A 14,539-nucleotide genomic window follows, 5' to 3' on the forward strand; every position below is an offset into this window, starting at 1 on the left:
TTGGAGATAGACAAAGAACACAAAACAAATTATCATACCAATACAGGAATAGAAGCAATTGAAATTTGATATGATAAAAAATCTAACATCAATAGAATCGTAAAAATGTTTTTAGCCAAGCTTAGTAAACTATTGATCCGATGAGGTACCTGAATACGAAAGTCTTGGAAAACATCGTAACATCTGTCAAGAATTTAATTCTTATATATCAAAGAAATTTGCTGAGAAAATCTCTTAAATCTTGAGATCTTCAGAGTGAAGAAAAGAAATTATTTTGATTAACTTAAATTGCATAAGTATTCATTATTACTTGAATTTTTCCATATTCGAATATTTATGTCAAAAATTTAAAGAATTCAAAATTTAATCAATCATACAGATTTATATTAAATAGTTTTAAACAATAGAACAATACTATCATGATATATAAAAATAGAAATTTGTAATATGCTCAAATTACTATTTATATTGAAGACCTAATAAATTTGGAAATATTAATTTATTATCTTATCAATTTGATGCCGAATGATAATACTTCCTCCGGATTTTTTTGTTCACCTCAATTAAAATTTCATTCACCACATTACAACCCCTCTGAATACTGTGGGATTGATATTGGGAAATTCTTGAATTTAACAGGAAAAAGCACCAATCTTGCAATGTCAATTATTGTTTACAAATGTCGCATGAGCTTTAGTTGATTGACTGATAACACTATTATTATCGTGCTGAATTGATTTGTATAATCGAAATATATTGTATCTGATTGAAGAGGAAAAATAGTATAACCGCAATTTTGTGTCATTTACGATATTAATATATTTTTGGTTAGGCGGTTAAATTTGATAAATCACTTATCATTTGATTTCTTGTAGTACATCTTGTATACATAATGCCGTTTGTGTAAACATGAGAGACTGATAAAGATTTACCTATGTTCTTGTTTCACTTCGTTATCTTCTAAATTGTAAAAGCTGATAGCATGATTATCCATATACGTTTCTTAAATTCACATCAAAATGTTTTATCATAATTCTTTCTATAAATAACAATCAATTTGCAGAATTTAACTCGATCTTTAAATATTTGTTATTCAAATTCCAATTCAATTTCAAATACGTTAAAATGAACACTGAGAAAAGTCACTCAGGACTTAATAATGTCACAAGTGTTGGAAGTTATTTGCAAACAGAAGATCATGATGTTAATTTAAATGCTATATTATCAAATCCACAAAGTATTGGAGAAGTTGGAACCTCATTAACTAACGCACAGAAAGATTATGTTTTGAAAAGATTACATTTTGATGCTTTAGAATCTTTCCAAGATTTACCACCTGAATGTACTTTTATTTTTGAAAAAATTGAACAAATGTCAACAGAAGAAGGAATAGAAATATTGAAAGAGGCATATGAGGAGCACAAAGATGATGTCAATGTACCAGATCATGATTTAAAATTATGGAAAGCATTAATTGATTACAATTCAGGTGGTGTTACACATTATGATGAAAAACAAAATTCAGATAATTCAATTGATTTGAAGGGTGATAATGTTAAAGTTTCAACACTTTCTGATTCAAGTGAAGATATTGATTCTAAAAATGATCCTTCTACTGGTAAAGTTGAAATAGTTGATTGGAGTTTACAAGTCAGATTAGAGGCTGTTTTACTTGCATATTGGTCACCTTATCCAGAAGTTAGAGCTGTTACATTTCCATACGATGATCCATCTATTCCTGTTGAAACAATAAGAGTTTATATTATTGGTATAATTTGGACTGGGCTTGGAGCTGTTATTAATCAATTTTTTACTGAAAGACAACCTAGTATTTCACTTGCGGTATCAGTTGTTCAACTTTTTTCATATCCTTGTGGTAAATTTTTGGAATGGGTCTTACCTAGCTGGAACGTCAAACTCGGGAAATTTTCATTCAATCTTAATCCTGGTCCATATACATACAAAGAACAAGTTTTGGTTACTATTTTCTGTTCCGTTACTGGTGGTGCTACATCATATGTTTCTTACAATATTCTTATGCAAAAATCAGAAGTGTTTTATGGTAATAAATGGGCTGATTTTGGTTATCAAGTTTTACGTATGTATTTTTTTTACTAAATGTTGCTACCAACAAATGCATCATATTATTACACAAAGCAGAACATTTTTACTAACATTAAATCTTAGTTATTTTATCAACCAATTTCTTAGGTATTGGATTAGCTGGTCTTATGAGAAAAATTGCAGTATATCCAGTTCAAGCTTTATGGCCTTCAATCTTACCAGAATTAGCATTGAATAGAGCATTGTTAGTTCCAGAAAAGAAAGAAAACATTAATGGTTGGAAAATATCAGGTTATAATTTCTTCTTCATTTGTTTCTGTGGAATGTTTTTATATTTTTGGATTCCAGATTATTTATTTCAAGCATTATCTACTTTCAATTGGATGACTTGGATTGCACCAAATAATATGAATCTTTCTGTTGTTACTGGTTTTGTTGGAGGTTTAGGTTTAAATCCAATCTCAACTTTTGATTGGAATATTATTGACTTTAATGCATGTTTACAAGTTCCATTTTATAATCAATCTAATATGATTTTTGGTATGTTCATTGGTTTCTTTACTATATTGGGAGTTTGGTATACAAATTTCAAATGGACTGGATATTTACCAATTAATAATAACGGACTTTTTACAAATACTGGTGAGCGTTATCGTGTTACTGCCGTTGTCAATGAAAACAGTTTGTTTGACAATGAAAAATATCAAGAAATTGGACCTCCATTTTATACTGCTGCTAATTTAGTCGTTTATGGTGCCTTTTTTGCTATTTATCCATTCCATTTTGTATACGAGTTTATTATGCAATATAAACAAATGAGTCATGCTATGGTTCAATTATGGAAAACAGTTAAAAACTTCAGACTTTCAACTTACGATGGTTTCAATGATCCACATAGTGTTATGATGAGAGCTTACAAAGAAGTACCAGAATGGGCCTATCTTATTATTTTAGTAATTTCATTAGTTTTGGCTATCATTTGTGTTAAAGTGTATCCAGCTCAAACACCAGTGTGGGGTATCTTCTTTGCTTTGGGTATAAATTTTGTCTTCCTTATACCATTAACAACTGTTAGTGCTAGAACTGGTTTCTCATTTGGTTTAAATGTTCTAGTTGAATTAATAGTTGGTTATGCTATCCCTGGTAATGGTTTAGCTTTAGCATTTATAAAAGCGTTTGGATATAATATTGACGGTCAAGCAAAAAATTGGGTGAATGATTTAAAATTAGGTCATTATGCTAAAATTCCACCAAGAGCTATGTTTAGATGTCAAACTCTTTCCATTTTTGTTGCTTCATTCATACAATTAGGTATATTGAATTTCCAAATTACTGGTATTAAAGATTACTGTGATCCATTAAATAAACAAAAATTTACATGTGCCAGCACCAGAACATTTTATTCAGCCTCAGTCTTATGGGGAGTCATTGGACCTAAAAAAGTTTTTGATCATTTATATCCACTTTTAAGATGGTGTTTCTTGATTGGATTTTTATTAGCTTTCCCATGTGCTGCTATCAAGAAATATGGCCCTAGAAAATACTTTAAAACTTTTGAACCATCAATTATCATAGGAGGATTTTTGAACTTTGCTCCTTACAACGTATGTACCAAGACTTTAAGATTAAAATTAAATTAAACTTACTAACCATATTTTTTTTAGTTATCATACTTTTTACCAGGGGTTTATGTGAGCTATGCGTTCATGGTTTACATAAAAAACAAATACCAAAAATGGTGGCAAAAATACAATTATCTTCTTGCTACTGGATTTAGTGGAGGTGTTGCTTTTTCATCGGTATGTATTCTATACTAAAGTGTCACTTTTATCGTTTTGAATCAAATTTAACATCAAATTCAAATCATTTTAATACATTCATCTTCAAGACTAAATACTAACCAATACTTTAGATTATAATTTTCTTTGCTGTGCAATATCATGATAAATCAATTGACTGGTGGGGAAATAATGTTTCATATGGTGGAATGGACGCGGAGATTTTTTCAGTCGGTCGTCTTAATGCTACCTTACAAGCTCCAGATGGATACTTTGGTCCAAGAATTGGTCATTTCCCATAAGTTTTATAAATTCGTTTCTGCTTGGTAAGAAAAAAATATTGTAGAACTTTAATTTATAATTCTGTATTTTTTAATTCGATTATTTAAAAATTTGTACCTAAATTTTGTCTTTTTATTAACACTTTGCCTTTAAAACTAATAGCTCGTTCATCAAGCATATGGATAAAAGTTATTGTATCTTGACGACAGAATGAGAATTATCACTGTTACTTCTTAAGGAGATTGTTCAATGTTAAAAAAAAATTAATAAGGCTGAAACAATATCTCATCAAACAAACTGCTTAATTTTCAAGAATTGTATGTTTTTTTTTAATTCAAGCTATGACTCCATAGGTTGTAAATTTGTAGGCTTAAAGTTTTAGACAGACTGTCATCAGACAATAACTTTTCATTCAGACCGAGTGTTTTTCATTCATTAAATCTAATACAAGTTTGGAGAGTTCAATTAAAGGCTAAAATCAGATTCTATAACTCGAAAACGCTAATAATAAAGTGCAACTAATCAAGTGCAGCTCATTACCTTAGTTTCTGAATGAGATTTCAGAAGGCTTGTGTTTAGAAAAACACTCTGAATACTTTGACTTAAATATAATAGTCAAAATGATCAAACGTATGGTATGAAATTAGCACTTTTGAGCCAATTAATGGGATGAAATTTGGGTGATAAAGTAGTATTAATTTATGTCATTTACTTGATAAAAAAAATTACCACGACGCTATAATGCATTATTTGACGCATCTAATGCTATATCGGTCAAGCATGATACTATAAAAAAGAAATAATTAATAAACAAGGGTCCGCTCAATTTTGAGCCAAACAAAACATATCATTAGATATTAAATCTTTATCTTACTCACAAGCGTATATTTTTGACAATAATCCAGCTAAAATTAAGGGAATAATTCAAAGATGATTGAAACGTTCGTATACTTCTCAGTTTTATTTGAGTTTTTTAGACTTGTCAAAATTTTAAACTTTAATAAATATTGCATTTACTTCATACAACTTAAAATTTATTCTGAACTAACGCGCAATTCTACGTCAAATTATGGCCGATTGATAGTTCTCATAGTTTGATCCTACCTGTCCATTACCAGCAACAAAAGAGCTTACCATGTATATTTATCATATTTAGCCAAAACACATCTTTTTGATAAGTTATGTAGAAGAGCAAAATTTCGACGATAGTAAATAAGACTTTATGGCTTAAAATTTACCAAGTATGATTTTATGCAGAATAAATTTCATTTTATTTTTGCGTAATCGGCATGATAATGTATCTTTTGTGACACAGAAGAGGATGATATTACTTTAAAATTGTATTCTTTCAATTCACAAATACACTACGTTAGTTGAATTGCCTGTGCTAACTCAACACACGAAATGATAAACTTACTTAATGAATAGCATAAGCATGTTAATGAATAGTATATAATTAAAATGCTTCTATCAAAATTCGATTTTGATTTATTTTATTGAAATAAAGATCTCCGACCGTACTTTTTTGTGTAATTTTTCCAAATATAGAATCAGTATCTAGTGGAAAAAAAAAAATTAATCATAGGCGACTAAATACATGCGCAATACACTTTCTATACCAGAGGTTTAATCAAGTTTTTTGTAGTCAGAAATGGTGCCGTTTATTGCAAAACATTAGATGATGAAACATGTTTTTACTAAACTTCTTAATCTACAATCAAAGGGTGATTTAAGTTTTATTTTTTATATAAGTCATACTAATTCTGCAATGTTCATGTTCAAAATTCATAAAATTTTCATTAAATTACAACTACCTTCACTATAAAATGAGCACTGAGAAAGACCGTTTGGATCTCAACCACGTCGCAAGTATCGGGAGTCATTTACAAACAGAAGATCATGATATTAATTTAAATACTGTTTTGTCAAGTCCACAAAGTATTGGAGAAATAGGAACCTCATTAACTAATGTACAAAAAGATTATATTTTGAAAAGATTACATTTTGATGCTTTAGAATCTTTTCAAGACTTACCACCTGAATGTACTTTCATTTTTGAAAAAATTGAACAAATGTCAACAGAAGAGGGAATCGAAATTTTGAAAGAGGCTTATGAGGAGCACAAAGATGATGTTAATGTCCCAGATCATGATTTAAAGTTATGGAAAGCATTATTTGATAATAATTCAAGAGGTGTTACTCATTATGATGAAAAATATAATGGAGATAACTCAGTTGATTCAAAAGGACATCCTGTTCAAGTATCAACACTTTCTGACTCAAGTGAGGATATCGATTCAAAAAATGATCCTTCTACAGGTGAAGTTAAAATAATTGATTGGAGTCTACAAGTTAGATTAGAGGCTGTTTTACTTGCTTATTGGTCACCTTATCCAGAAGTTAGAGCTGTTACATTTCCATACGATGATCCATCCATTCCAGTTGAAACAGTAAGAGTTTATATTGTTGGTATTGTTTGGACTGCTATTGGAGCTGTGATTAATCAATTTTTTACTGAAAGACAACCTAGTATTTCACTTGCGGTATCAGTAGTTCAAGTCTTTTCATACCCATCGGGCAAATTATTAGAATGGATTTTACCTAAATGGAAATTCAAGATAGGTAAATACTCAGTCAATCTAAATCCTGGACCTTACAATTACAAAGAACAAGTATTGGTTACTATTTTCTGCTCAGTTTCTGGTGGTGCTACATCTTATGTCTCGTCAAACATTCTCATGCAAAAGTCAAAGTTGTTTTATAATAATCAATGGGTTGATTTTGGTTATCAAGTTTTACGTATGTACATCTGAAAATGCTACCAAAAGGTGCTTCACTTTTTTACACAAAAACCGAATATGTCTTACTAACAGTCAAGTTTAGTTATTTTATCAACCAATTTCTTAGGAATCGGAATAGCAGGTATTTTAAGAAAAGTTGCTGTTTTTCCTGTCCAAGCTATTTGGCCCGAATTACTTCCTAGTTTGGCTTTAAACAAAGCTTTAATGGTTCCAGAGAAGAAGGAAAACATTAATGGTTGGAAAATTTCAGGTTATAATTTCTTTTTCATTTGTTTTTTTGGGATGTTTTTATATTTTTGGATTCCACAGTATTTATTTCAAGCATTATCTACTTTCAATTGGATGACTTGGATTGCACCAAATAATATGAATCTTTCTGTTGTTACTGGTTTTGTTGGAGGTTTAGGTTTAAATCCAATACCCACCTTTGATTGGAATATTATTGATTTTAACGGATGTTTGCAATACCCATTTTATAATCAATCAAACATGATTGTTGGTATGTTCATTGCTTTTTTCACAATTTTAGGAGTTTGGTATTCAAATTTCAAATGGACTGGCTATTTACCAATTAATAGTAATGGGCTTTTCACTAATACGGGTGAACCTTATCATGTTACTGCCGTTGTCAATGAAAACAGTTTGTTCGATGATGCTAAATATCAGGAAATTGGACCTCCATTTTATACTGCTGCTAATTTAGTTATTTATGGTGCGTTTTTTGCTATATATCCATTTCATTTTGTATACGAATTGTTGATGCATTATAAGCAAATGAAACATTCAATGTTACAATTGTGGAAAACAATTAAAAATTATAAACTTTCAACTTATGATGGTTTTAACGATCCACATAGTGTTATGATGAGATCCTATAAGGAAGTTCCTGAATGGGTATATCTAATTGTGTTGGTGATTTCATTAGTTTTGGCTATCATTTGTGTTAAAGTGTATCCAGCTCAAACACCAGTTTGGGGTTTATTTTTTGCTTTAGGTATTAATTTTGTATTCCTCATACCGTTGACTACAATAAGAGCTAGAACAGGTTTTTCCTTTGGTTTAAATGTATTAGTTGAATTGATAATTGGATATGCTATCCCAGGAAATGGTTTAGCTTTAGCTTTCATCAAAGCTTTTGGTTATAATATTGATGGTCAAGCTCAAAATTGGGTTGGTGATTTAAAATTAGGACATTATGCAAAGATACCCCCTAGATCTATGTTTAGATGCCAGATTCTTTCAATTTTCATTGCTTCATTTATTCAATTAGGTATTTTAAATTTTCAAATCACAGGTATTAAAGATTATTGTGATCCACTAAATACTCAAAAATTCACTTGTCCTGGTACTAGAACATTTTATTCAGCTTCAGTCTTATGGGGAGTCATTGGTCCTAAAAAAGTTTTTGATCATTTATATCCACTTTTGAGATGGTGTTTCTTGATTGGATTTTTATTGGCTTTCCCAAGTGCTGCTATAAAGAAATTTGGACCCAAGAAATATTTCAAAACTTTTGAACCAACAATTATTATCGGTGGATTCTTACAATATGCTCCTTATAACGTATGTATCAAGATTTCATGATTTAAAATTGAATAAAATTTACTAACCTATTTTAGTTATCATACTATATATCTGGAGTTTATGTAAGTTATGCTTTCATGGTCTACATTAAAAACAAATATCAAAAATGGTGGCAAAAATACAATTATCTTCTTGCTACTGGATTTGGTGCAGGTGTTGCTTTTTCATCGGTATGTTTTCATAATCATCGGATTTGAATTATTGTCACTAATTCAAATTATTTACTTGTTTTCTTTTTCAAAAATCAAAATTACTAACTAAAACTTATATTTAGATTATAATTTTCTTTGCTGTACAATATCATGATAAATCAATCAACTGGTGGGGAAATAATGTAATGTATGCTGGTATGGACTATGAAATATCTGCAATTGGTCGTCTTAATGCTACTTTACAGGCTCCAGATGGTTATTTTGGACCAAGAAAAGGACATTTCCCGTAAATTCAATAATTTAGGCTCCATGTGTGTATTTAAATCGATTTGATGAGAAAGTGAATCTTTCAAATATTATTTGTATATTTATTTGTCTTTGTTTATGTTTATTTTTCGTTGATGAGTTGGTATTAAAACTGGACAGCTAAGTAATAAATTAAAATTTAACTCAATGTATTAACGATGATCTGCAATTGTATTTTCTAACTTTTTTCAAATTAGGGAATTACTTGATACTTTTTTCATTTCTTGAGGGACGGAGTTGCATTAACTCACATTTACGGATCGTAAGACCTATAAATTTGTAGCTAAAATTGTAATTCTCATCGTGGCAAATTATTATGTCAAACAAATGTAACGATGAATGCAAATCGTAAATAATTTGGTCTGACACAAAAATAACTTTGAATAACATGCGCGTGAAAATTTGTCTTGGTATCAGCCGCACCCAAGTTTGTTCTATCTCTTTCAATTCAATACAATGATGGTTTGTTTCTTTCAATATCTTAACCGTATATATGGCAATGAAGCTTATTTAGTTAATGTTAATTTTTGACTGCGACTAGGAGAAGAATGTCATTATTTTTTCTACAAAATGAAAATTAAAGTTTGCACAGAGACATGGCTTTGAAAATTTATCATTCTGAAATCTTTTAGTTAGATATAAATGATTTAAAACATGAAACTGGTGAGACAGCTTGTCTTCAATAATGAGGGATCTTGCGCTGTTTTAGTGATGATAGTGCGGAATATTGCTGTGTTACTACTTCATTAATTGTCAATTTAAGTTGATCATCATACTTTCATTTATTCGGCCTTAAGCGAAGTATCAATCAAAAGAATCCCAGCTAAAAGTTTGTATCTAGTGTGACAAAGGTAATAAAAAAGATCCAGTTAAGTTTGAAAATATGATGATAAGTTTGGTAATATTCCACCGTTAGAAGTAATATCAAATGTACATATTTATATCTACTTATAAAGAAGTCGTTTAATTGAACTACTTTCCAAAATGAAATACGTCTATACGGAAGGTAATAATTTTTGGTATGAAAAGATGATGGATATGAGATGAACTAGTTCGTGTATAAGTTTTATCAAATGAATCCAAGTGCTTAATACGTAAGTAACAAAACATCACCATAGCAATTCAACGAATTCATAGAAATTTGAATTTAATATCAACTAATTTTTTTTAAAAGTTTGAAATTATGTCATGTTTCATTATAAAGTTTTATCAACATGAAACACTAAAATTTCCGATAAGTATATGTCATATCAAAAACTAAAATTTAAACTGATTTTGTTTAGCTTATCTTCAATTTGAAAATTTTGAAAAATTTAAAAATTTGATAGACTATCAAATATCAAGAAATTTCAAGAAAATCATCGTAAAAATTTAGATTTTCTTATATTATTTCGAATAAATATGTCAAAATTTTAAATTAAAGATTTAAGTTAATTAATTTTGCGTTTATTATTATTAAGTACTTAATTTATTAATTAATATAATTAATTAGTGTACTTACTTTTTCATCATTTTTACTTTATAAATTTATTGTTTTATAAGTTTTGATGCCGAATGATGGATTTTACCACAATTTTTTTAAATTTTTCGAATGGCTCAAATTGTTTTAATAAAATTTCTCACCCTTGACGTAAAATTTTTTTCATATTGGTGACTGACTACTTTTTGTTAAAAATAGAGCAACTGTCACTTCAAAATGGACAAATGACGGTCATGTTACGTATATCTTTTCTAGAAATGGGGTTATCGAATAAAAACCATTTGTTTTGTAATAAGAATTTTACAAAGATCTTAGCAAATAAAATAAGTTATGATTAAAAAAATATAATAATTTTGTGTCAGATTCCACAATAAAATTTTAATTTGTGTTAGGCGGTAAATTCTTAAAAAATATTTCTATTATTTACTTACACCACCAATTTTAAAAATAGATTGGTGGAAACTTAGTGCCGCTTGATTCAAACACAACGCTTTAAAGCCATATCGTATGCTAACTATCTGAATATGTGTATTGTGTGAAAATCTAAAACATGATTATCGCTATTGTTAACACTTTTAACATCTTATCTCTTAAACTTTACAACTGATCTAAATTGTGGTTGCAAATGAATACCAATTATATATAAGTAACTTCGTTTCTTGTATTTCCATCATGTTTGAAAATTGAATCCTTTCAAGTAATATATCCATTGAACATATTTGCACAACATGAGTACCGAAAAGGGTCACTTAGATCTCAACCACGTCACAAGTATTGGAAGTCATTTACAAACAGAAGATCATGATATTAATTTAAATGCTGTTTTATCAAATCCTCAAAGTATTGGAGAAATTGGAACCACTTTAACTAATGCACAGAAAGATTATGTTTTAAAAAGATTACATTTTGATGCTTTAGAATCTTTTCAAGATTTACCACCTGAATGTACTTTTATTTTTGAAAAAATTGAACAAATGTCAACTGAAGAAGGACTTACAATTTTAAAAGAAGCATATGAACAACATAAAGTTGACGTTAATGTACCAGATCATGATTTAGAGTTATGGAAGGACTTAATTGATTATAATTCAAGAGGTGTTACTCATTATGAAGAGAAACAACAAAATTCAGATAGTTCAGTTGATTTAAAAGGACATCCAGTAAAAATTTCTACACTTTCTGATTCAAGTGAAGATATTGATTCAAAAAATGATCCTTCTACCGGTAAAGTTGAGATAGTTGATTGGAGTTTACAAGTCAGATTAGAAGCTGTTTTACTTGCTTATTGGTCACCTTATCCAGAAGTTAGAGCTGTTACATTTCCATTTGATGATCCTACAATTCCTGTTGAAACTTTAAGAGTTTATATTATTGGTATAATTTGGACTGCCATTGCTGCTGTTATTAATCAATTTTTTACTGAAAGACAACCAAGTATTGGTCTTTCTACTTCAGTTATTCAACTTTTTTCTTATCCAAGTGGAAAATTATTAGAATGGATTTTACCTAGCTGGAACATCAAACTTGGTAAATTTTCTTTTAATCTTAATCCTGGTCCTTACACCTATAAAGAACAAGTTTTAGTTACTATATTTTGTGCTGTCAGTGGAGGTACATCATATGTGTCATCAAATATTCTTATGCAAAAATCAGAATTGTTTTACAATAATCAATGGGTTGATTTTGGTTATCAAGTTTTACGTATGTATAATAATAATAAAAAATTAAAAGATGCTACCAAAAATTGCATCATCTTTAAACACAAAATTGAATTTAATACTAACATTTATTTAAAGTTATTTTATCCACAAACTTTTTGGGTATTGGATTAGCTGGTATCTTAAGAAAAATTGCTGTTTATCCAGTAGAAGCTATGTGGCCAACTCTATTACCTACTTTAGCTTTGAATAAAGCATTATTAGTCCCAGAAAAGAAAGAAAATATCAATGGTTGGAAAATTTCAGGTTATAATTTCTTTTTCATTTGTTTCTGTGGAATGTTTTTATATTTTTGGATTCCTGATTATTTATTTCAAGCATTATCAACTTTCAATTGGTTAAGTTGGATTGCACCAAACAACTTGAATCTTGCTGTTATTACTGGATCAGTTGGTGGTTTAGGTTTAAATCCAATTCCTTCATTTGATTGGAATATTTTGGATAGTAATTCAGCTTTAATTTTACCATTTTATAATCAAACTAATATGATTTTTGGTATGTTTATTGCATTTTTTACAATATTGGGAGTTTGGTATTCTAACTTTAAATGGACTGGATATTTACCAATTAATAATAATGGACTTTTCACTAATACAGGTAAACCTTACCGTGTTACTGCCGTGGTCAATGAAAACAGTTTATTTGACAATGAAAAATATCAAGAAATTGGACCTCCATTTTATACTGCTGCTAATTTAGTTGTTTATGGTGCTTTTTTTGCCCTTTATCCTTTCCATTTTGTTTACGAATTTCTTATGCAATATAGACAAATGAAAGTTGCAATGGTTCAATTATGGAGAACAGTTAAAAATTATAAACTTTCAACTTATGATGGTTTCAAGGATCCTCACAGTACAATGATGAGAGCTTATAAAGAAGTTCCAGAATGGGTTTATCTAATTGTTTTAATCCTTTCATTAGTTTTAGCTATTATTTGTGTTAAAATATATCCAGCTCAAACACCAGTATGGGGTATATTTTTTGCTTTAGGTATTAATTTTGTTTTCCTTATTCCGTTAACTACAATTGCTGCCAGAACTGGTTTTTCCTTTGGTTTAAATGTTTTGGTTGAGTTAATAGTTGGTTATGCTATTCCAGGAAATGGTTTAGCTTTAGCATTTATAAAAGCATTTGGTTATAATATTGATGGTCAAGCTCAAAATTGGGTTGGTGATTTGAAATTAGGTCATTATGCTAAGATTCCTCCTAGAGCTATGTTTAGATCACAAGTACTTTCTATATTTATTGCTTCATTCATACAACTAGGTATATTGAATTTTCAAATCACAGGTATTAAAGATTATTGTGATCCTTTAAATACTCAAAAGTTTACTTGTCCTGGTACTAGAACATTTTATTCAGCTTCTGTATTATGGGGTGTTATTGGACCTAAAAAAGTTTTTGATCATTTATATCCACTTTTAAGATGGTGTTTCTTGATTGGATTTTTATTAGCTTTCCCATGTGCTGCTATTAAGAAATTTGGACCAAAGAAATACTTCAAAACTTTTGAACCATCAATTATTATCGGTGGTTTCTTACAATATGCTCCTTATAACGTATGTAACATTTTTTATCATATTTTTATTGATTATCAAATTTACTAACTCATTCAATTTTAGTTATCATATTACATTGGTGGAATTTACATTAGTTATGCTTTCATGGTTCATATCAAAAACAAATATCAAAAATGGTGGCAAAAATATAATTATCTTCTTGCTACTGGTTTTAGCGCAGGAATAGCTTTTTCATCGGTATGTATATTCTATGCTAAGGTATTAATTTTTTGATTTTGAATCAAATTCAATCAGAGGATTCAAATCAGAAATCTTTATTACTATCATTTTTAAGACTAAATACTGACCAAAACTTTAGATTATAATTTTCTTTGCAGTACAATATCACGATAAATCAATTGACTGGTGGGGAAATGATGTCTCTTATGCTGGTATGGATTATGAACTGTTTGTCGTTGGTCGTCTTAATGCTACTTTAGACGCTCCAGATGGTTATTTTGGACCAAGAAAAGGACATTTCCCATGATTTATGGTTGCAAATGATTATTTCATTAGATTTGTTACTTTAATCGTTACGTGTATATTTATTTCAATATAGATCTAATTAATAAATGTGAATTTTGAAAAGTTAAAATATTTGAAGAAACGCTTTTTTCAGAATTAATCTATCTTATTACAGTTATAGGTGTATATTAATTAACACAATTGAATCAATTGAATAATTCAACCTATATTTTAACTCACTTTTTAATTTTTAACAATTTCATTTATCTTATCAACCACAATTATTTTCTACTTGAACAAAGTTTAGGAAAATATTCAAGATCAAGAAATTAAACAAATAAAATATGAAT

At 29.0% G+C, this 14,539-nt stretch overlaps 3 protein-coding genes across 3 annotated transcripts; all 3 read left to right on the forward strand. All coding sequences in view use genetic code 12, as the record gives it.

Moving 5' to 3' along the window:
- Positions 1-1,125: 1,125 nt before the first annotated feature.
- Positions 1,126-4,144, forward strand: KGF55_002364 (OPT2; the record flags this gene model as incomplete). Its single annotated transcript, XM_051757039.1, has 4 exons — positions 1,126-2,098; positions 2,188-3,668; positions 3,729-3,773; positions 3,977-4,144. 4 exons carry the CDS (start codon positions 1,126-1,128, stop codon positions 4,142-4,144), a joined length of 2,667 nt encoding a protein of 888 aa, XP_051614625.1.
- Positions 4,145-5,950: 1,806 nt separating this feature from the next.
- On the forward strand, positions 5,951-8,951 carry KGF55_002365 (uncharacterized protein; the record flags this gene model as incomplete). Its single annotated transcript, XM_051757040.1, has 3 exons — positions 5,951-6,923; positions 7,008-8,488; positions 8,784-8,951. The coding sequence occupies 3 exons, from the start codon at positions 5,951-5,953 to the stop codon at positions 8,949-8,951; spliced, it is 2,622 nt and encodes an 873-aa protein (XP_051614626.1).
- A 2,224-nt stretch (positions 8,952-11,175) lies between these two features.
- KGF55_002366 (uncharacterized protein) lies at positions 11,176-14,211 on the forward strand (the record flags this gene model as incomplete). The annotated part of the gene is made up of 3 exons (XM_051757041.1): positions 11,176-12,148; positions 12,244-13,724; positions 14,044-14,211. The coding sequence occupies 3 exons, from the start codon at positions 11,176-11,178 to the stop codon at positions 14,209-14,211; spliced, it is 2,622 nt and encodes an 873-aa protein (XP_051614627.1).
- Between the last annotated feature and the right edge of the window lie 328 nt (positions 14,212-14,539).

Source organism: Candida pseudojiufengensis (assembly GCF_024610245.1).
Source record: "Candida pseudojiufengensis strain CBS 10847 chromosome Unknown scaffold5, whole genome shotgun sequence".
NCBI lineage: Eukaryota > Fungi > Ascomycota > Pichiomycetes > Serinales > Debaryomycetaceae > Lodderomyces > Lodderomyces pseudojiufengensis.